Raw genomic sequence first — 21,139 nt, 5'->3', positions numbered from 1 at the left:
AATTCAATTATCAGCAATTCCACTGCACAGATGGGAAATGTTACCATTTCCTAGGAAATGTGCCCCAAGATATCCTTAAAACCAAGGCCCATTAAGCACAGGAGCCATCTCACCTCCGAGGTGGGCTCCACTTCAATTTGAAGCAATGGGTTTCCTTCCAGGCTGTTAAAAGAATTATGGAATTAACACCATGGAAAAGCACTGGGATCTGGGGAGCAGTCCCTCTTCCTGCCCCAGGGACAAAGGCATCAGAGAGGAGAAGGTGTCACCAACCCAGGGAAAGGGACAGATTTACCCCCCCACACACTCGAGGCGCTTTCAGGGATTTCAAAGATTTCTTCACAACCAACACCAGCCAAAGCAGAAAGGCAAAAGGGAAAAAAAAAAAGAGTTTTTCAATCATTTTGGAGAAGTGAAGGGTTCAAAGGTCCTCTCCCTGCAGTCAAGCACCCAGTCCTGACTGGTTTTCCTGTTCTTTTCCTTCCCTGTTCACTCAGCACCTCTCACCCATGACTGGAGTCTCATTGCTCCTGACAATTAACAGGGAATTTGGGAAATTCTGAATGAGGGATCAGCTGGAACAGCTTGGGTAGTTTCAAAAACCATATAAATATATTATAAATAATTATTATTGCTCGCATAAATAACAAAATCCCTTCCCAGAGGAATTCTGCTCCTCACTCAGACACAGTGATCCTGCAAGTCCCATCCCATTCCACAGCCATGAAAGACTCCACATCCCAGGATCCTACACAAAAGGAGTCAGTCCTGGTATTTTGAGCAGCTTGGGAAGCCCAGGTGGCTGCCAAACATCTCCCTGGATGGAGGTTTGCAGGAAGAGCCAGCTCCTCATTGCCATCCCAGGCACAAATTCCTGTCTCCCAAGGATCCAGAGGTGTTTAACCCAGCCAAGCCCAGGATGGCTCCCATGGGATCTTTTCAGTGGGGAAAGCCAGAGGGAATCACAGATTTTGGATATTGGAAGCTGTTCCCCTCAAAAAATCTTATGCCTTGACCTTCCTTTAGGCAGGGGGGAAAAAACAGGCTTTGACTTCCCCATTTTTCCATGAATTCTCAAGGGACAGTGGTTCCACCTGTTGCTTCTCAGGAACCCCAGTGGAATTTGGAGAGTGTGGATTAGCCAGCCACAAACTGGAGCCAGACCTGATCCCTTAAACCCCTGCTTGTGAAATCCTTCAAAAATGGCCTTTGGAGAAAGGATGAGGAAGGGCACAGCAGTGGAATCTGCTGCTGGAGCAGCACCAGGACATCAAGGAATGATGGATTTGGGTTCAACCTGCTGAGGAGGGATGGTTCTAATACTGATTAGATGCTGCTTTTCCCAATTTTCAGCTCAAAGTTTATTGGGCTTGAAATATTGGAAGTGGTAAAGGTGTCCTGGTTATCTGCTTTTAATTTAATTATAATTTAATTAATCCCTTGGGCTTTTTGGACTGAGACTGAATTTTTTTTTTTTTTCTTTCCTAGTGAAGAGACATGGGTTATAAATGAAACCCTGCCATCCTTCTCAACCTTCCAGTGCTCCAGGATATCACCAGGACCACCTGAGCACCCCTGGGGCCTGGAGGATTTGGGGTGCAGAGGGAAAGGGGTGGGAGGGGGAGTCACTCACATGGGGTTGGAGGTGACGGGGTGCAGGACGACCTGTGGGGCTCGGGTCGGCGTCTCAGGCACCACATCTAGGAGCAAGAGAGAGGAGTCAGAGAGCTCTGGGAACTGAATTCCCCACCCTTCACTCCCAGGGCCCATTCAGTGACACCCTGATGTGTTGGGTTGATGTGGCCAGAAATGTGGATTCTGTCCCCATATGTTAAACCAGGTGAGGCAGTGACCCTGATCTCCTGGCACATATTATCTGCTAATGGGCCATCTTTAAACCAGCTGGGGCAATCATCTTTATCTTCCCACAGCCCATCCTCCCTCCAGGAGATATCTCCTGTTCATGGCCAGTGAGTCCCAGTGCATGGCTGATAAAATTCCATCATCCCACTGGGAGATGCTCCAGCCAGGGCAGGAGCCAAGCCTTTCCTACCCAGAGAAAAACTGAGATTTGGAACATCAGAGCAGCCTTTCCCACTGGATTCCAGAGGAAAACCAGACCCTTCCACATCATCCCTGCACCTTCAGAGGAAAACTGCACCTTGTCCAGGAGCACTGCTCCAGCTGAACCACATCTGCCACTGCAGGAGGATGCAGCCACCATTGAATGGGGCTGTACCACCACCCTGACTGACTGATGGGTGTCAGCTTGGATTCTGACTCTGAGAGGGTTTGGGATTGTTCTTTGTAATACTGTATTTCTGTTTTAATTTTCCTAGTAAAGAACTGTTATTCCTAAATCCCATCTTTTTGCCTGAGAGCCCCTTAATTTCAGAATTATAATAATTTGGAGGGAGAGGGTTTACATTCTCCATTTCAAAGAGAAACTTCTGCCTTTATTGGCAGACACCTGTCCTTCCAACCAAGACACCTGAGTAGGGCTGGGTGTCACTCAGGGCCACCCAATCCTGCAGCATCAATAGGTTTTGAGGAGAAATCCCACCCCAGCACTGGCACAAATCCAGGGGTTTGAAGAGCTGGCCATGCACCCATCCTCACCAAAAGAAATCCCAGCATCCCAGGAAAACCTTCTGGAGAGCCTTACCTGGGAAAATGAACTGCTGCTTGTACTTGTAGTAATGGGAGGCTGGAAAAGAGGAAAAAGGGGTCCAACATTGACCTGTGGAGCTGGGAAAGCTCCAACCTGTGCCCAGTTCTTCAGCAGGAAACCTCAACCCCAGTTGGGGGAACCCCTCCTGTGTGATCCAACCTCCCCCACTCCCACATCCCCCGATGGAATATTCCATAATTCCCAGATGGAATATTCCAAAATGGCACATGGGATGCCCAGGCCAAAACATTAAGACCTTTCCTGGATTATAATTTGATTTTTCTCCCCACATCAACTTTCCAGCACCCTTTGGAGGGTGTCAATGCCATCCATGAAGTCACTGCAGGGGTCTGGACACCAGTTTGCCAGCAGGCTTTGAGTGCTGGCCCTCAGGTGGAATTTGGGAACCTCTTGGCACCATGGAGACGCCAAGTGATGGGTTTGGAACCATTTGTGCCACATTCCAGCTTTTTTCCATGCTCTGGAGCTCTGGAAGGAGTCCCTGGAAGGGGCTGCTGTCCAATGCCAGAGCTCAGAGAGGCTCTGGGTGCTGGGAACATCCACTGGCTCCCAGCTCCAGCCAAGGATTGATCCAATTCCATGGGCAGGCAGGTCATGGGTGTGAGGAACTCAGAGCTGCTGAGGCCACCAGAGGTTGGCACCAGCTCAGAAGTCACCTTCTTATCTCCAAGGCCATCCTCAGCTTCCCCCTCCAGTTTGGAGACCCCACAGCCTGACCTCAGCCCTGCAGCAGGACCTGAGACAACATCAAAGGAGCTTGGATGGTAATCCCAGCAGGAGAGGGTCATCATGTCACAGTTTCCAAGCTCAAATCCTAATCCCTGAGATGTCCACCTTGATGGGATAAACCACAGCAAACTTCCTGGCTGGGAAGATGAAAGCAGGGCAAGTCCTGCTTTAGATCCCATTCTGCTCCTCACAGGAATAGATCAGGGAGAAAACAGCCCCCAGGGATGCCAGGGTCTGATCCTGCCCTGCTCTATCTCTGCCAGATGGGAATGTGCTCCAGGCCCCCAAAGTGGGGGTGAAATCCATAGTTTCTGCTTCAAACCACATGAAATGATGTCCCAAAAAAACCCCAGAGGGCGGTGTCTGCTCCAGAAGTGCCCCATGGTGGGGTTACCAAAGGCTGGATCCTCCAGGTGGATTGGGATGCTGAGACACCAGGATACTTCAGCTTTGGAAGGACTCCTTGGACTGGGTCACAAGTTCTTAGAGGCTCCAGGGCTGTGCCTGGTGAAATCCTGACCCTCTGGATGGGTCACAGCACTCCTGGGAGTGCTCAGGGCTCCCTCCCAGCTCCTCTGCTGTCTTCCTCACGCCATCCCAGGATTATGCCAGAATCCCAGGCACTCCAAAGCACTGCCAGCTCTCCAGGCACACAAGGACAGGTTGCTGGGGGGTTTCCCAGCTTTTGGAAGTGTTTGTTGTGGTGATGGATTCTAGCAGGCAGCCTCCTCCTCCTCATCTGCCTGCTCCTCTCTAGTTGAAGGCTTGTCAGGATGGAAGCACCACAGTGGAGCACAAAGATTCTGCCTGGTTCCTCTGGAGAAGCCATCCTGACCTTCCTTCCCACCCCACCAGTTCATTAATCCTGGGATTTTGGGGCCCTCAACCTTCCAGCTCCTCCAGCGAAATGGAGCAGTGCCTCCAGCACAGCCAGGAATGCTTCAGCATCCCAGAGATCTCTCTCCTCACCAGCTCTGTTCTGGGAGCAGGTGGACACATTTCCAGGAGTGATGCTGAGCCATTTCCTCCTGGAAGCACCTTTCCTGGAGCAGCAGGGCATCCCAAAGGAGGGCAGATATGCAGGGACAGGCTTTGATACATCCCCAGCCCAGGAGGAGCTTCTTGCGCCATCTTCCATAACTTCTGTGTGCTGCAGCCACTGTGACCACTCTGCCTCTCCCACCATCCCTGGGGAGACAAACCTCCCAAAGCAGGTAGATCCCAGGTCCAGATTCCACAGGACAAGCCACATCAGACACTCCCAGAGTCATCTGTCACCCCACACGTGCTGCCAGCAAGCCTGCTGGGGACCCATCACCCCAAAAACACGGCAGGGTCACCCCAGTTTGCCCTTATGGAGGGGTCAGCCCTTGGTTCCTGTTTGCACCTGAGGTGAAACGCCACGGAAAATCCATTCCTAGAGATGTTTAGCAGCCTCAAGAGCTGCAGAAGTTGTGCTGGCTCCCACCCTGGAGGTTTCCAGGACTGGATCAAGCAGGTTTGTCCTGACACTCCCAACCTGAACTATCCCAAACTCATCTTTCCCCCTGATTCCCTCCCACCTTCTCCCCGCCCCAGCGCAAACCCAGCTCAAAAAAAGGGAGGGAATTAGACGGAGCTGCTCCACATGCCAAGGACACCCCAGAGGCTGTCTGGGGCAGTGGGGACACGGGCAGGGGTGGCAGTACCTGGCAGGTTGAACTGTTTCTGCTGCCGCGGGCACTGCGGGGAGGGATGCAGCGGGGAGGGCGGGGTGGCGCTGGGCGGCAGCGGCGGCGCCGGCGAGGACGGCGTGGAGGATGTGGTGGACGAGGGGTTGCTGCTGGAATCGGGCTGGTAGGGCACCGGAATGTGGTCCTGAGGGACAAGAGAGGGCACGGTGAGAGCAGCGCTGGATGGTGCCACCCCGAGGTGTAAAGGTGACAAGTGACAGCCACCTCATCCTGAGAGCAATGTCGCGTTTTGTCATTACAAAAGAGATCTGCTGGCAAGTAACACTAGCACCGAGAGGTAAAAGAAACAATTTATGGATTCCACTGATTGATGAATGGAAAAAGAGATTTGCCTTCACAAACAAACTGTAGGTTTGCTGATGAATGAAATTGGATATTGGAAGATGACAGAAGAAATGGGGGGAAATTATGAATTGTGTAAGAATTAAAAATTCAAAGGGAGGGTTGTACATTAGAGGGGAATCAGGTATCAGGTGTTCTGGGAAGTCTGTGCCTCTCAAGTACCTCAGACAATGGGGAAAGAGAGAGGGAAATTGGGATGAAAAGGAGGCTGTGTCCTCCAAAAACTGAGAGATCCCAGGGGAATGCGCCATGGCCTCTCCCTTTATTGGAATAAAGCAAAAAGGACTCCTCTGTCTCCTTTTTGGACATAAACCTCTGGTGTTTGTGGATTAATTTTCCTAACAATTTCACCCTGCCCTTTAGGGCCCCCTTGGAATCTTCCCCCCTAAGATAAGAAATCCTTCCTTAGGATGACTCATGCTAGAGAATGTTCACCCGCCTGCAGACCCCCGTGTTATCTTTTAGAGTTATAATTGATCTTTAACTCTTTTAGGTAATTGGTCATTTTCTACCTAAAACCTTAAAGTAATTGGGTAGCTTTCAACTTATAACTATTGGTGACTTCTCAATCCACCCCAACCCTATAAACCCCTTTGATATTCTGTGTACTTGGATTTGCTGTCTGACCCCTTAGCAGAATTAAAGTTGCCTGTGGAATTTCTGTGCAGCATTCCCAGATTTATTTCTCTTGCTGGCTAAGAGAGTGCTGCAAGCAAAATGAAATCACAAAAGAGCTGATGGCCTAAGACTAGGCCTGGCTTGCATTGGAGCACTCTGCAGCTGATTTCTGCCTTTAGATCTGTTCTATTAATTAATCTGGGCTTGTGGCAGCCTGGGGCAGAGCCCTGGCAGCCACACCTCCCCTTTCTTCCACATGTCCTAGAAAACACCCAGAGCTTCTTCCAAAGCTGCTTGTATTCTCCAAGGCCCAATTCCCCCAAATTCCCACCATAAATTGGCTCCTTTACTTTCCAGAAATCTTCTGGCTCTGCACAGCCATGGCCACCAAGGCCACAATTAGGGCCACCACCTTGGGGACAACAAGGTCCTGGAAGTTCCTGCTGAGCTCCTTGGAGCCAAACCCCAGGGCCTTGCAGGGAGCAGGGGGATCTGGAAGGAGCAGCCAGTGCATCCCATAACATTCCTCAACAATTCCCAGTCAAGGTCTCCGATTTTGAGTGCCCACTGGGATGGGTGGGAAGGGAACCCTCCCCCCCACAGAATCTCCCTCCAAGGTTAAAAAATCTGCACAAGCCTTCCCCATCAGGTAATTTTGTCCTAATTAATTAATTCCTGAATGAGCTGGGCTTTCCAGGAAACCCATATTGGTCATCATTCCATGCTCAATCACCTTGGTCAGGCAAATTCTTTTTTAAGCAACTAGTGAAGGTCACAAAAATAAGGTTTTCTGGGGCATTGGAATTAGAGGAATTTAAGGTCTCTTCCAACCCAGGCCATTCTGTGATTTTTATTTAGGGTACCTTTAAAGAAATGCTTTTAGAAATACCAAAATAAGAAGGGAATCTTGCTAAAATGAGAATATTTATAGAGGAAATTTCAACTTGGATGGGAATGTTTAGGAAAAAAGTACCATCCCAAAACAACAAAACCAGAGTGAATCCCTAAACTAAGAAATTCCTAAAAAGATTTAGGTTTAAAATCAGCAATTCCAGGAACATCTTGGTACCCAGATTTTTCCCAATGACAGAAGATGCTGAGGGCTGGAGGAGCTGAGCCAGGCTTTGGGAATTCAGGGTTTTGTTGATCCATTCCCCATCACATCAGTGATATTCCTCTTTCTAAGCACTTCTAGCCTGCCAACCCCTCACCCTGCCCTTCCTCCAAGGAATTTTCCACTGGAGGCACACAGGCTTTAAATTCCATCAGAACCAACCCTGTGATGGGTTTATTGTATCAAGGCAGAGCAGGAGTGAGCCAGGTGCTCTGTCAGGTCTGGCTTGAGCAGCTTTGCCAGGAACAATCAAATCCCAGGCTTGTTTTATTTGCAACAATAAATTTGTTATTTATTGAAGTCTCCACTGGGAGCAGAGACCTCAAATCACCCCAAATTCAGCTTGGACTTGGAGATTCAGAGGTCAAAATGGAGCAGGATTGGGACAGCAGGATCCAGGCTGTTCTGGAAGAGCTGATCCCATTTAATTTTTAAAAGAAATAACTTCATTGGATATATGGCCAGGGAAGGGAATGGAGTTGGGGAAGGGACTGGAGCCCCAGGAGAGGCTGAGGGAGCTGGAAAGGGGCTCAGCCTGGAGCAAAGGAGGCTCAGGGGGCCCTTGTGGCTCTGCACAGCTCCCTGACAGGAGGGGACAGCCGGGGGGGTCGGGCTCTGGGAACAGGGAACAGGGACAGGAGGAGAGGGAACGGCCTCAGGGGAGGCTCAGGGTGGATTTTGGGAACATTTCTTCATGCAAAGAGCTGTCCAGCCCTGGCAGGGGTGGGATCATTCAGCAGCGATGTGGCACTTGGGGACATGGGGCAGTGGTGGTCCTGGCAGTGCTGGAGGAGCAATCACACTCAATTTTCTTACAAGATCTTTTCCAGCCTGAAGAATTTCACGATTCTCTGCAAAGCTGTGGATATTTGGGTGCAGGGGTCCTGTCCCTGTGACAGGGTGTGGACACAGGGGGCTCGGGGCTCACCTTGTTGAGTTTGTTGGTTTTGGGGAGCGTTTGGCTGACGTGCAGGTCCGAATACCTCGGGGGCTTCCTCAGGGGATTGTTGATGTCGCAGGGCACCGACTCTGTCCGGACTAACCTTGCTGGATTAAGAAGGGAGAGAGGGACAAGGGGATGGAGAGGATGGGAAGAGAGAGGGAAGGACATCAAAGATCAGCAGGAGCTCTCAGGGTCACCCCGTGCTTGCAAACCGCTCTCCAAAGCGACTCCCGCGGCACTTCCAGCCTGGGATGGCGGCTGAACTTCGGGATCCTCCTGCACCCCGGCCACTGCCAACCCCCCCGGGGTGTGAGGCAGCAATTTGGGGGGGTCCAGCAGCTGCCACGGCCCCGCTGTGAGCCGCTGCTCAGCCAGCACAGTACTGTTTCTTGCCGGAGCTTTTTGGGGTGAAGGGAAGGAGCCGACTCACAACACTCTTAACAAGGATTTTTTTGGGGGGGGAAACCAGCCTGGAGACTGGGGGGCTCAGGAATGCTTTGACTCAAATATAATGGATTAAAAGCTGGGTTTGGGGTTTTTTGGGGGGGTGGGGAGGCATTTCAGTGATGCTGAGGCCACCCCCAAGCCATGCTGCCCCTAAAACACACAGCGGGCAGCTCCGGCTCTTGCAACATCCTAAATCCCAATTCCTGCCTAGCCCAGGAGCCCTTCCCTGCCTCCCGGGCAGGGTTTGCAGCAGCTCCGAGCCTGACAGCCTGACGTGGGGCGGGGTGGGGGGGGGTCTTCAACCTCATCCCCAAAATTTGCTGCAAGCGAGGGGCTGGAGGCTGTAAAAATCGCCCCCTATGAAGTGTCACCAGCACAATCCTTTTCCCGGGGATTAAACCACGGAGGGGGTCTAGGGTGGGATATTTAACACAAAGGAACAGCTTAAAGGGCTCAAAATTCAAGGCAAGAGCGATTGGAAGCCGCGGTCCTCTGGGCAGCAAGGGAGCCAAAATCTGGAAGAAAAGAGGTGGGAAGCTCCGCCCCGCCGTCCTGCTAAGAGTTGGTAACGACAAGATCTCCAGTTTGTAACAGAATCCTGGAATGCTCCAGACAATAATTTCACATTTCCTTGCGCGTCTGCCTGTCTCTGTGTGGATTCTAGGCCCGCAGCTCCGAAAGCACCACGAGCATCCCCGGCGCGGGGACCCCGCATGCACCGGGAGGTTCGGGGTCCCACAGCCGCCCTGAGCTCTCGACAGAAGCAAAAGGCTAAAACCTGGTTGGACTTACCCCGTGCGGTGGGGAATCTGAAAAGAAAAGGAGGCAGGGGGAGGGTGGGTGGAAGTGGTTTGCAATGCAAATCTGCCTCGCCCCGACCGGCTCGTCTCCCTACAAGCGGAAAAAACGGTGGGTAACATTTCCCCGGAGCGCCCAAGCGGTTCGGGAGCCTCCGTCCCGCCGGGGACCCCGCCTGGGTCCGGCTCCCGAATCGCCCGGGGGGCTTTTGAAAGATTTACCCGCTGGCAACATCCCCGGAGGCACGGAGCTGGGAGGAGAGAGCCCTTACCTCCGCGGTGGATGATCAGCAGGTGACACGGAGGGGCCTCTTTGGTGCATTTGTTGTGGCACTTGAGCCTGGCGGGGGACAGAGAAAGGAGTGAGAACGGGACATGGATGGATGGAGAGACAGGATAAGGGGGAGCTTCTTCCCACTGCCGGACGGAATTAGGTGGGGTTTGGGGAAGGAATTGCTCCTTGTGAGGGAGGTTGGAGCTGTGGAGGCTCCTGGATCCCTGGAAGTGTCCAAGGAAGGTTGGACATTGAGGCTCGGAGCAGCCTGGGGTAGTGGGAGGTGTCCCTGCCCACGGCAGAGATGGAATGGGATGGGCTTTAAGGTCCCTTCCCATCCAGGCCATTCTGGATTCTGTGATGCAGCTCAGGGCTTTTTCCCCCTTTTCCCTGGATGCAAGTGAGAGCAATGTCAGATTTGTCTTTACAAACGAGCTGTGGGTCTGCTGGTAGATAAGGCAAGCATTGAGAGAGAGAAAAGAAACAAAGGATGGATTCCACTGATTGATGAATGGAAAAAGAGATTTGCCTTTACAAACAAACTGCAGGTTTGCTGATAAATGAAACTGGATATTGGAAGATGAAAGAAGCAAGGGGGAAAATTATGAATTCTATAAGAATTAAAAATTAAAAGGGAGAGTTATACATTAGAGGGGAATCTTAGGTATCAGGTGTTCAGGGAAGTCTATGCCTCTCAAGCACCTGAGACAATGGGGAAAGAGAGAGAGAGAGAAATTAGGATGAAAAGGGGGGCTGTGTCCTCCAAAAAATTGAGAGATCCCACGGGAAAATCCCATGGCCTCTCCCTTTATTGGAATAAAGCAAAAAGGACTCCTCTGTCTCCTTTTTGGACATAAACTTCTGGTGTTTGTGGATTAACTTTCCTGACACAAGGTTTGGTTGTTCATTCTGAGTGAACCTTCCTGGCTCCCTGCTTCCTGCAATTCCCAAGCAGTAGACTCAGGGATTAGGAACAGTATAGGATGCACATCCTGGAAAATCAGAAGGGGCTGACTGGCAGGACACATGGAAAACATCCATCCCAATGGAGCAGCACAGAAATTCCCAAACCTGGGGTCTCTGCCCAGCTACCCCTTCCTCTGCCAGCTGGGGGGACCAGCCAGGCTTGAGGACACCCCAAATTGTCACCTCTGCTGGAGTTGGCTGCAATAAAAGGAGCAGAGCTCTGCACTGGGGAAAGGGTTTGCTGGAAGGGATGGGACAGGATGAGCTTTAAGGTCCTTTCCAGCCCAAACCATTCCATGATTCCATGAAATCCCCGTTCCCACCATCCTGCTGCTGGATGTTTATTAAACTCAGGAGCAGCAAAGGGGGAGGAAGTGGCTGCCCTGGTGCCTGATATGTCCCTGTCACTGTGTCCTCCTCTCCTGGCTTTATTAAGGACATTTAGACAAAATAAAGAGATTATTTACAGCCTCTGGATATTCTGCAGAGCTTTTCTCGGTGTGTGGAGACAGGGCAGGAGTCTGGAGGGCTTCACCCCCGGGTCATGCATAGGCAGACTCCCAAATCCTTCCCACTCCTCTTTAATTAAGGATGGAAACTCATCCCCAGCTCACGCTCTGCCAGGTCGGCAGAAAGCCACGGGGAAAAAGGGAAGAAGGAGCAAAGGATTTATCAAAACAAGGGGAAATGATGGGGGGAAAAAAAAAAGAACGGCAGCTTCAAGCCAATGAGCTGGGTAATGAAAATTCAGGAGCTGCCCGTGTTAGCTTTTATTACAAAGCTGTTCCTTGAGGGAAAGGCAGGAATTAATTCGGGGGGTTTGGGGTCTAGTTGTTTGTTTTACCTGTTGGTTCCCCTCTGCTTTCCGGGGAAAGCAGCGCCAGGGCAAGGCTGGAAAAACCTAAATGCCTTGTGTTGGCTCCCAACTTTTGACTGGCAGGAAATGGATTTGTTCTTGTCTGTAGGATTGCAGGGAGCAGGATTTGCACAGCCAGAGCCACAGCATCCCTGATCCTGGTCAGGGAGCAGGCACAACATCCCTCCTCTAGCACGGAGAGCTCACAGGAAAAGCCTCCAGTTCCTTGAGCATGGATACAACGGGAATCACCCCTTTAAAATCCCTCTATTTGATAACATCCCTTCCAGAAAAGCCCCACCAGCTGTGGAGTAACCGAGCGCTTCTCGGCAGGTTTAAATCCCAATTTACCAACTCATCAGCGCTTAATCAGCGGCAGCAGCGATGTTATCGCTCCGTTACCCGCAGACAATCACACTTTCCCAGCTCCCAGCCCTAGCTAAGGCATTCCCGGCTCCAGCAGCAGCTTCCTGAACCTCTGCCTCGCTGTTTTCCCGGTCCTGTCCCGTTTTATTCCCCCCTCCCTTTCACCACGGATTAATTGATTTGGGGTGGGTTGGCTTCTCGGGGCCACGACCCTGCCAGGATGCAGAGGTTCCCAAAACTTGGCAGAAATAGAGCCTAAAGCCCAAAACCGTGGGCAAAACTCACCTGATGCCCAGAGCTGACCCTGCCTGGTCCAGCAGATCCATCCCCCATGTCCTGCAGATAATTCCACAGGGAATCTCCCTAACATGGGCATCTAAACCAGGCTTAGGGCAGGGGGGCTGTCAGGATCTGACTCAGAGCTCTGGAGCCAGCAGAGCCGAGGTCTGGCAGGCACATCCTCCCCGAGGAGCCTGATCCCATCCTAGACACGATCCCAGCCCTGCTTTGGGGTGTTATTCACCCAATTCACATCTCATTAAAGCTTCCTGTGAGGATGAGCTAGCGAGAGCCTGGTTGGTCTCTCCATGCCCAAATCCCTGCTCCCAAACCCCGATTATCCCCTCACGATTTTAAGGAGGGACACAAAGAGCTCCGGGCTGGTGCCATACTTGCAGTTTTTGCATTTTAAGCCGAACAACATTCCTTTCCCGCAGACGGTGCAGGTCTGAGACATCCAGTACTTGGTGGAAAACCTGTGGAGAGAAACACGGAGAGAGTGGCCAGGGAGAGCTGAAGCCTCACTTATCTCTCAAGCTCTGCTTTATCCTCTCTCTGCTGCCCTCAAACTCCCCTGCAGGTGTTGAGGAATTTTTCTAGGGATGCCAAAACATAACCCTGAGCCATCCTTTGATTCTGGAAGCTTGTTCTGAAGGGAATCCAATCCCAGCTCCCCGTGATTCCCCAGCTTTGCCCACCCCAGGCACCCCCCAAAATCTCTCCCTGCCCTGGGGACTGACATTTGGAGCCCCTTGAGAAGCAGCAGCACTCCTCCCTCCTCAGGGAGATATGGAAGGGTTATAATCCACTGGCAAGGTCACAGATAATACCCAGCTTTTATTGATAGCGACTGGAGCCTTATCTAAACCGGATCTGAACTGAAATGGAATTGAAATGGGCTCGGAGGACAGCACAGTCCAGCATGGGGAAGAGGGGGAATGTCCCCAGTCTCGGTGTCCTGGAGCAGAGATGGGAAGGGAGATGCCCATCCCTCATCCCCGTGGCAGCAGGGTGGGTACCTGTGTTTTATGGAGTTTCCTAAATCCCGACGAGGGATCTGCGGGGACCAGCGAGGCACTGACAGCGTATCTGCAGGGAGAGACCAGGAAAAGCAGCACTGGTGACAACATCAACAGCTGCCATTCGAGTTTTTTGGGAAGAGGAGCTAAGGATGTGCACAAAAAATGGGATTGTCCTGCTGTTTCCCCCTGGAATGCCTCACTGTTTGGAAAGCAGGAGACCTTTGGGTTTTGTGGGTCTCCTGTACCGGATCTTATCACCCAGTTTGGACCAGGGAGGGGAGAGCAGAGGGTGCATCCATGTGCAGGCAGGGTGGGATTGCAAAATTTTTGGAATCACATCACGATGTCCAAACAAGAAAGAGAAAATAAAGCTGGAATAGCCTCATCTCCAGATTTTAATAAGACATCACAGCTTGGGGTGGCAGCTGAGGAAAAACTGAGCCACTCCCAAGGTGATTCCATTCATATTCCAAGGTAAGAATAGAGTTAAAAGCAGTCCCAGTGCTCTCCTTCCAAGGGAAGGAGGGATGAGGAAAAGGAGGGAAGTTCCTGGAGCAGGAGGGTAATCAGGAGCACGGCCATGCTTGGATTCCACATCCTCCTTCAGCCTCAGCAAGGGTGGAAAAGCTCCTCCTCCTCCTCCTGGCCACGGGAAAGGTCCTGCCCCACAGGATGCTCAGCCCCGGGAGCGGATCCGTGCCGGGATCCAAAGGCTGGATTTTCACTCGGGGGTTTGAGAGGTTTCCCGGGCCCCGGCGGTGGCTCCCGGCTGTTTGCTCAGAGTGCCGGTAAATCCCTGGCTAAACAGGCGCTGGATATTATCCCTGGGAGCGGGAGAGCCGCTGTTTGCTCTCAGATCCCATTTTAATATAGCGCCAGGCACGGGGCTCTAATTGCACTCGCCAGCTGAAGGTTACATTTACATCCCACCCTGGGTTAGAAATCCTGGGAGCATCCCAAGCTCATCCTGCTCCAGCATCTCCGAGCAGCAGCAGCAGCTCTGGATGCTTCTCTTCTTCTGGTCATTCCACAGGCAGCAAATGAGATGTCAGAATCACGGAATCATGGAATGTTTGGGGTGGAAGGGACATTAAAATAATCTCATTCCCGTGGGCAGGGACACCTTCCACCATCCCAGGTTGCTCCAAGCCCTGTCCAGCCTGGCCTTGGACACTTCCAGGGATCCAGGGGCAGCCACAGCTTCTCTGGGAATTCTGTGCCAGGGAACAATTACTTCCCAATATCCCATCCATCCCTTCCCTCTGGCAGTGGGAAGCCATTCCCTGTGTCCTGGCTTTATCCACCTGTGTAAAAAGTCACTCTCCCTGTTTTTTATAAGCTCCCTTCAAAGCCGAGGAGGGGAATTCATGTCCCCAGCACCACATTGCCAATATTTTGGTATTTTCTCACCTGTCTTCGTGACAACTCACCCTGGGCTGCTGGACCAGCATCCCTCCACCACCTCCACACCCACAACCTCCCAGGGGTGATAATTTGGTCCACAAATCCCAGAAGTGAGGCTCTAACGAGTGACCCCTCCCTGCACAGCCTGAATCCTCCCTGTGTGCCATTCCCCCTCCCTAAATCGCGTTACAGAACTGAGTTGTCATCATCATCATCATCCCCCCTCCAACGCCGCTCCCTGAAGAACCAAACACCCGGGCCAGAACTGCTCCTCTGCCGGAATTAAATTACAACCTCCGCGTTATCAGCCACAATTTATTCCCACTAACTTTCGGCTGGCCTCAATTAAATCCTGCCAGCCTGGCGAGGGGGAGAGGGGATGGAGGCAACGGTGGCTGCTGAGCCTTTTAATTACTTTCTAAATGTGCTCGCTGCAAAAATGTATTGAAGTGTAGCGGGGATTTTGACCTCGTAACATAAATGAGCCCGACGTGACTCACTGCTAATTACCTTCATTAGCGGCAGCGAGCCACGTAGGATCATGGCGTTTAACAATAGAGCCGCTGTCGGCAGGAGGGAAAAGCAGCGGAGCGGGGCAGGAGGGCAGGGAGAGGCACCGGGGATCAGCCCCGAGGGCTGGGGGGCTCCGGAGTTAAGTGGGGTTCTGCCCTTTTCCCGGATTCCCAGCCGGAGGAAAAGCTGGCAGTGTTAATTCGGGGGGATGCCCAGAGGGAAGGTGGAGATGGAGCAGCCTCTGCCCAGCACAGGAGGAATATTCTGATATAAATTGCCAGAACTAGCGTTAATTACAAGGCAAAAAAAACCAAAAAACCCACGAGCATATCTTGTTTCAAGGTGGAGGGTCAGGCTTTGTCGGGGGGATTCCGTGGGGATCGGTTGATCCTCGAAAGATCTGAAGTGTGCCAGCGGCTGCCTCTCCCCCATCCTCCTTCTTTCTCTTCTTCCTTCCCTCTCTCTCTGTTCCCTCCTTCTGCCCATTGATGTCTCCCGATCTCCGCTGCCCCTGTGCCAGTCATTACTTGAACCTTTATCACCAGCAACCTCCTGCCTGCCTCCAAAATCCAAACTTTTCCCCTGGCGTAATTCCCCCTCTCCCGCTCCGAGCTGGCATTTAACAGGGCACAGGTGGAATTTCGACGGGTGGCTCGCACTGAGCAGCCCCACGGACACTTCTCCCGCTCACCCACCCCATTCCTGCCTCCCGAGGGGGTCCCAAAAGCCAAACCCCGCTTCCCGATGTGGTGCCAAGGAATGCCACCTTCCTTCCACCGCCTCCGCCTTTTCCTCCGCCGCTCCAGCAAAGGTCAAGGCTCCTGCACAGCTCATCCCAAAATCAACAGCGGCGCTTGATGGGATCAGCTGTGCCAGGAGAGCCGGCAAGGGGGGAACGGAGCAGGGGAAGGGTGACAGCCACCTCCGGCGTGTCCGTGACAGGCGACACGGCAGCGGAGCGCCGGCACCCCGGCGGTGACAGGCAGCTGTGACAGCTCCTGAGTGGCACCCGCGCCTCCGAGGTGACAGGGACAGCGCTGCCGTGACGCCCTGGCTGCCCCCGCTGCCATCCCGGTGAATGCCGGCTGGGATGCCTGGGCGTGTCCTGCATGGAGAAAAGCTTGGCTGTTTCATTGTTTGGGGTGCCACCCTCCTTGGGCAGGGCCCTCAGAGAGCTCCAAAGCCTCGCCGAGCACACCTGGAGCATCTTCCAGGGGTGGCAGCAGTGCTGAACCACTCGGGTGGGGTCTGTGTTTTGTCCCAAGTGCCCCTTCCTCAGCTCCTGGCCCCTGGAGTTGGTGGGAGCACATTATCCATCATGGAGACAGCCTGATAAGCAAATCCCCTTCTCTACTACAGCAAACAGATGTTCAATTATGAATGGGACAAATAAAATCAGTGGAAGTGGTAAGAGTCCTGGGATGAGTCACTGCAAAGCCAAGAAATGGCCAGGAGGCTCTGCACCTTTCCCAAACATGCCAGACTATCACCAAAATGCTCCCAAGGTGGGTGAGTCCCATGGAGAGTTTAAGGGGTGGAGCCTCTTCCCAAAGGAGTTCAACAGCAACAGATATCCAGGATCAGGAATATCTCTACCACCAGGCAAAACATAATATCCATGGAATGGTTTGAGTGGGAAAGAACCCTAAAGATGAACTTGTTCCACCCCCTGCCGAGGCCAGGGACAGCTCCACCATCCCAGGCTGCTCCAAGCCCTGTCCAGCCTGGCCTTGGACACTTCCAGGGACCCAGGGGCAGCCACAGCTGCTCTGAGAACCCTGTGCCAGCTCCAGTGCCAGAATTCCAATGTCTCAGCCTGTGGCAGTTCCAGGGACACTGTCCCAGTGTCTCCCCACCATCCTGAGCTCCCAGCTGGGAACCAAGCACCCCAGGGAGGTGCTCTGCAGCAAAGTCCTTCATGAGACATCTCAGGCCTTGCTCGTGCTGCTTTTAGAGCTGAAACAGGATGGAAGAGATCCCAGAGCAGCTGCTTCAGCAGCTTTCCCTCCCCAGGATAGAAATCCATGCAGCATTCAAGCTACAAAGGCAGTCACCTGCTCCCTCCATTAGTGCAGGTGGCAAATATTCCACATGGAGTTTGATCTGGTGGGAAGTGTCCCTGTCTGTACAAGGAGTTGGAATGGGATGGTCTTTAAGGTCCCTTCCAACCCTGTGGATCACAGCCAGGTCCAGAGGGTGGAAGAATGATCCAGGATGGATCCAAACCTGAGCTGGAGCAGAGGGAATCATCCAAAGCAGGAGCATCTCTCCAGTAAGGAGAGTCCCTTTCTAATCTGGGCAGTTCCCCTTTCCAGCATGGCAATCCCATTTATCCAGCTCAAATATCATATTCAGCTGGCTCAAAGTCTCACAGTGGGATTTCCCCCCCCAGTTCCCAGACTTGCAGGCTCAGTTGGGCTTATCCAGACAAAGCTGTGCCCTCCTCTGCTGGGGTGGGAAACAGCCTTGCTGCCAGCTGTGGCCAGCTGTGGCTGCAACAACACAGCTGGGGAGTGCTCCTGCTCATGCAGAGCAGGTCCAGGGAGGAGAGAACCACCGGTGCTCCCCAAGAAAGGAGGTTCCCTTTGGGAAGGCCCCTCCTGGAGGTGGTGGGTGGGGCTGGGACAGAGTTAGGAAGAAGTGTCCCCCCAAAAAGCCACCCCAGCACTGAGAAGGGGATGGTCACAGAGAGGGGCCATGGTTTGGGTGGCACTGGCTACCTCCCCATGTCGCCATCACAACTGTCACGTCCTTGGGTCCAGCCTGGTGCTTTCCAGCAGAAATTCTGGATTTGGGGCTGCAGGACTCCCACCCTGACCCACTGGACGTTATCCTGGATCCCTGCCCACCAAACCCACCTGAGCTCAGCCCTGCAGGGGCTCTTGCACAGATGGTTCAGGAGCTCAATGAGCTCTGGTGGCATCTCAGCACTCATCACTTGGCCATCCCTGGCTGATGCTCAACACCATAAACTGCAAATTCCTCACTCACAAAGCCAAGAGGAAGAGGCAGAACTGGGATTCAGGAGAATTAGGAGCCAGAGCAGCACAGTGGATGTGATGGAGTTGTCACTCAGGGCTGGGCAGGGAGGGGACATCCCTGGAGACCACATTAAACCTACAAATTCTACAAATTCTTTATGAGGGGCAGCTCAGGACAGGGAAAGGGAATGGCTGGAGCTGTGTCAGGGAGGTTTAAGTGGAGCTCAGGGAAAGGTTCTTCCCTACCACAGAGGGTGCTGGCACTGCCCAGGCTCCCCAGGGAATGGGCACAGCCCGAGGCTGCCAGAGCTTCCAGAGCTGCCAGGGATGCACAGAGTGGGATTTTGGGGTGTCTGTACAGGGACAGGGGTTGGATCCATAATCCTTGTGGATTAACTCAGGATATTCCATGATCCTGTGATTAGCCCAGCCAGATTTGTTCTGCCAGAGGAAGAGGTTCCTTCACCCCAGTCGTGTGTGAAAATTCATTCCCATCAGGACAAAGGGATGTTAAAAATCAGAGGGAAGCATGCAAACCCTCTCCTGACTTAGGCCAGGGATGACTCAGGTGGGAACGTGCTCCTGCCAGGAGCAGCAAGGCTGTGGGAAGGAAATCATGGAGAGACAGCCAGGGAGGGCTCCCTTCACCCATCTCCAGCTGACAACAGCAATTTTTGTGTTTCTGTGTTTGGGGAAGTAATTCCACATCAATCCAGAGCGTGTGGGTGCTGCTGTGCTACTCCCACAGGGGGAAAAGGCAAGAAGGGTTATTAGAAAAGCCCATAGAGATGGGATATTGGGGAGAGCTCAGCTGTTGAACACCACGAGGATGGGGACAGGGAATCCTTGGGATGCAGGGAAAGCTTAGAGCAACGTGCTCTAGTGTGAAGTGGATCTTTGAGCTCCCTTCCAGTCCAAATCATTCCAGGATTCTACTCCCTGCAAACAAATGTCTGCCATGCTTGGCAAAGCTCCCACAAGGATGGCGATCCTGCAAGGACCAAACAGCTCCATTGATAGCAAAACCTCCAGGCAAGGATCAACCAGCTGGGCAAAGACAGCTCCCATCCAGCCTGGAAAACATCCCCAGCAGCCAGGGAAGCCAGAGGGAAATGAGAGGAGACACCTCTCCAGCAGCATTAGTCACTTGCCAGCCCATCACTTCCCATGGCATCCCCCTGCCATGTTCCATCAGGGTGTCACACCATGGAATGCAATCCAACACTGAGGCGTGGGGAAAACTAATCCAAAGAGACACTCTGGGGTGGCTGGGAGTGGGGTTTGGGCTGTGGTGTCTGCTCTGCTGGTCCAGGCTGTGAGTTGGGCACAGACAATTCCATGTGGGAAACAGCAAGGTAGAAATCATCTCTGCTCTGGGAATTCTGAAATCTGGGTATTGGATCTTTCTGGGAATTGAATCGTCCTCCTGCAGACCTCCTGCCAGGTGCCACTGCCCCCCAAAACCAAAGGGACAGGAGGAAAAGGGCAGCAGGATGGGCTGGATGAGTCCTCAGTGATCCCAAACTGCAGGGCAGGGAAAGGAAAGGGAGAAGGGAAAGGGAAAGGGAAAGGGAAAGGGAAAGGGAAAGGGAAAGGGAAAGGGAAAGGGAAAGGGAAAGGGAAAGGGAAAGGGAAAGGGAAAGGGAAAGGGAAAGGGAAAGGGAAAGGGAAAGGGAAAGGGAAAGGGAAAGGGAAAGGGAGTTGGCTGCAAACCCTTCTTCAGCCAAGAGGTGAGCAGGAAGAATGAGTGGAAGACCCCAGAACAAGCCAGGAAGACATTTCCAGAAAGGAAACAATGGAAAAATCCAGGGGAGGGAAGGTGATAGAAACCCAGCCTGGATGTGGAGCTGGAGGAAGCTTTAGCTGAGGAACAAGAGGTGAGGGGACCTCAGCTTGACTGGAAATTGCTCCCAGCAGCTGCCACGTGTTTCCAGGGAAGTTCTTCTTGGGCCAAGAGCCACTCCTGGCTTGGAAAAGTTTCAATCTCTTTGGAATTAATCCCAGCACTGGTCTGGGACTAGGAAATGAGGGTCAGGCTGTTCCTCCCAGAGGTGGGTGAGCTCATGGAGCTCAGTGAGTGTCACCACCAGCAGCTCCTGGGAGAGGACAAACCCCTGTCTGGTAGGATCAAGGCTGGCTGCTGGGATCAGCTCCATGGGATGTGCACTAGGACTGGCTTCCCAAAACTCCACATCGGCCCCAAATACAGGTAGCAGGAGAGGTTTAAACACAGAGGTAAAACTACAACCCTCAGAAAAGTCACTTTTGGCACAGCCACCCACCCAGACAGCACAGAAACTTCGTGGCTTTCCCAAAAAACAGAAATAATCAAGTTTTTGGGGTTATCTTTGCCCAGAAACACCCACAGATCTCAAAACACCAACACGAGGCACCTCCACAAGGGTTGTGCTCAAGCAACATCCTCCAAACCACTGACTCCAAAACTCCCCAGTCCCATCCTCTCCTGGCCATCTCCCAGCCCTGGGAGGAGGGATCAGGGGGGGCAGGGCACTTACTTGCTGAGAAGGTGGCAGAGTCGGTGTGAACGGGCGGGGTGGAGGGCAGGAAGGGCGGGTACCCCACGAAGAAAGAGCGCAGGGAACGCTCGGACAGGAGAGGGGAGCGCTGGGCTGGGATGTTCTCACAGCTCCCCACGCTGTTGTGGATCTTGAGGTTCAGGGGCTTGTTCTTCTTCTTGACTCTGGGAGGGGAGAGAGGAAAAAGGAGGAAAAAGTGAAGGGAAAGGAGATGGGGATGGGTTGGTGGCACCCGTGGGATGGGGGGGTTGCTGTATCATCTCCCATGTGGTAATTGATTCCACTTCCCCATGAGAATTCCCAATCCCTCCCTGCCAATTTTCATTAAGGAGCATTCCAAAGCTTTTCCTCTTGAGAACCTGTGTGAAAAAAAATTATTTGGTCCACAAGCTCATCAGTCCTAGCCTTGCTGACCTTGTCAAATCCCCTAAATGATCACATTTAATGTCACTGCATCCAATAGAGGGCCCAAGCAAGGGTGGGCTGCAGTGGGGAATGTGAGGGACCCCAAGAGATTCCCAGGAAT

The 21,139-nt window shown here is 52.7% G+C and overlaps 1 protein-coding gene across 3 annotated transcripts in view; it reads right to left on the bottom strand.

Annotated features, from left to right (window-relative positions):
• Positions 1–21,139, bottom strand: part of KSR2 (kinase suppressor of ras 2) — a gene marked incomplete at both ends in the record, with an annotated part of 78,667 nt that overhangs the window by 29,968 nt on the left and 27,560 nt on the right. For 2 of the 3 annotated variants that reach the window (XM_079322780.1, XM_079322781.1), the window contains 10 exons: positions 114–162; positions 1,634–1,700; positions 2,666–2,707; positions 5,110–5,278; positions 8,157–8,275; positions 9,411–9,509; positions 9,688–9,755; positions 12,549–12,632; positions 13,176–13,245; positions 20,593–20,777. In XM_079322780.1, coding sequence (XP_079178906.1) covers positions 114–162; positions 1,634–1,700; positions 2,666–2,707; positions 5,110–5,278; positions 8,157–8,275; positions 9,411–9,509; positions 9,688–9,755; positions 12,549–12,632; positions 13,176–13,245; positions 20,593–20,777 — 952 coding nt within the window. The remainder of the gene's footprint in view (positions 1–113; positions 163–1,633; positions 1,701–2,665; positions 2,708–5,109; positions 5,279–8,156; positions 8,276–9,410; positions 9,510–9,687; positions 9,756–12,548; positions 12,633–13,175; positions 13,246–20,592; positions 20,778–21,139) is intronic. The other variant, XM_079322782.1, reaches the window with a different exon arrangement.

Source organism: Erithacus rubecula (genome assembly GCF_903797595.1).
Source record: "Erithacus rubecula genome assembly, chromosome: 19".
Lineage (NCBI taxonomy): Eukaryota > Metazoa > Chordata > Aves > Passeriformes > Muscicapidae > Erithacus > Erithacus rubecula.
Note: the sequence above shows the minus strand (reverse complement) of the source record. Positions and strands in the feature narration are given on the sequence as shown.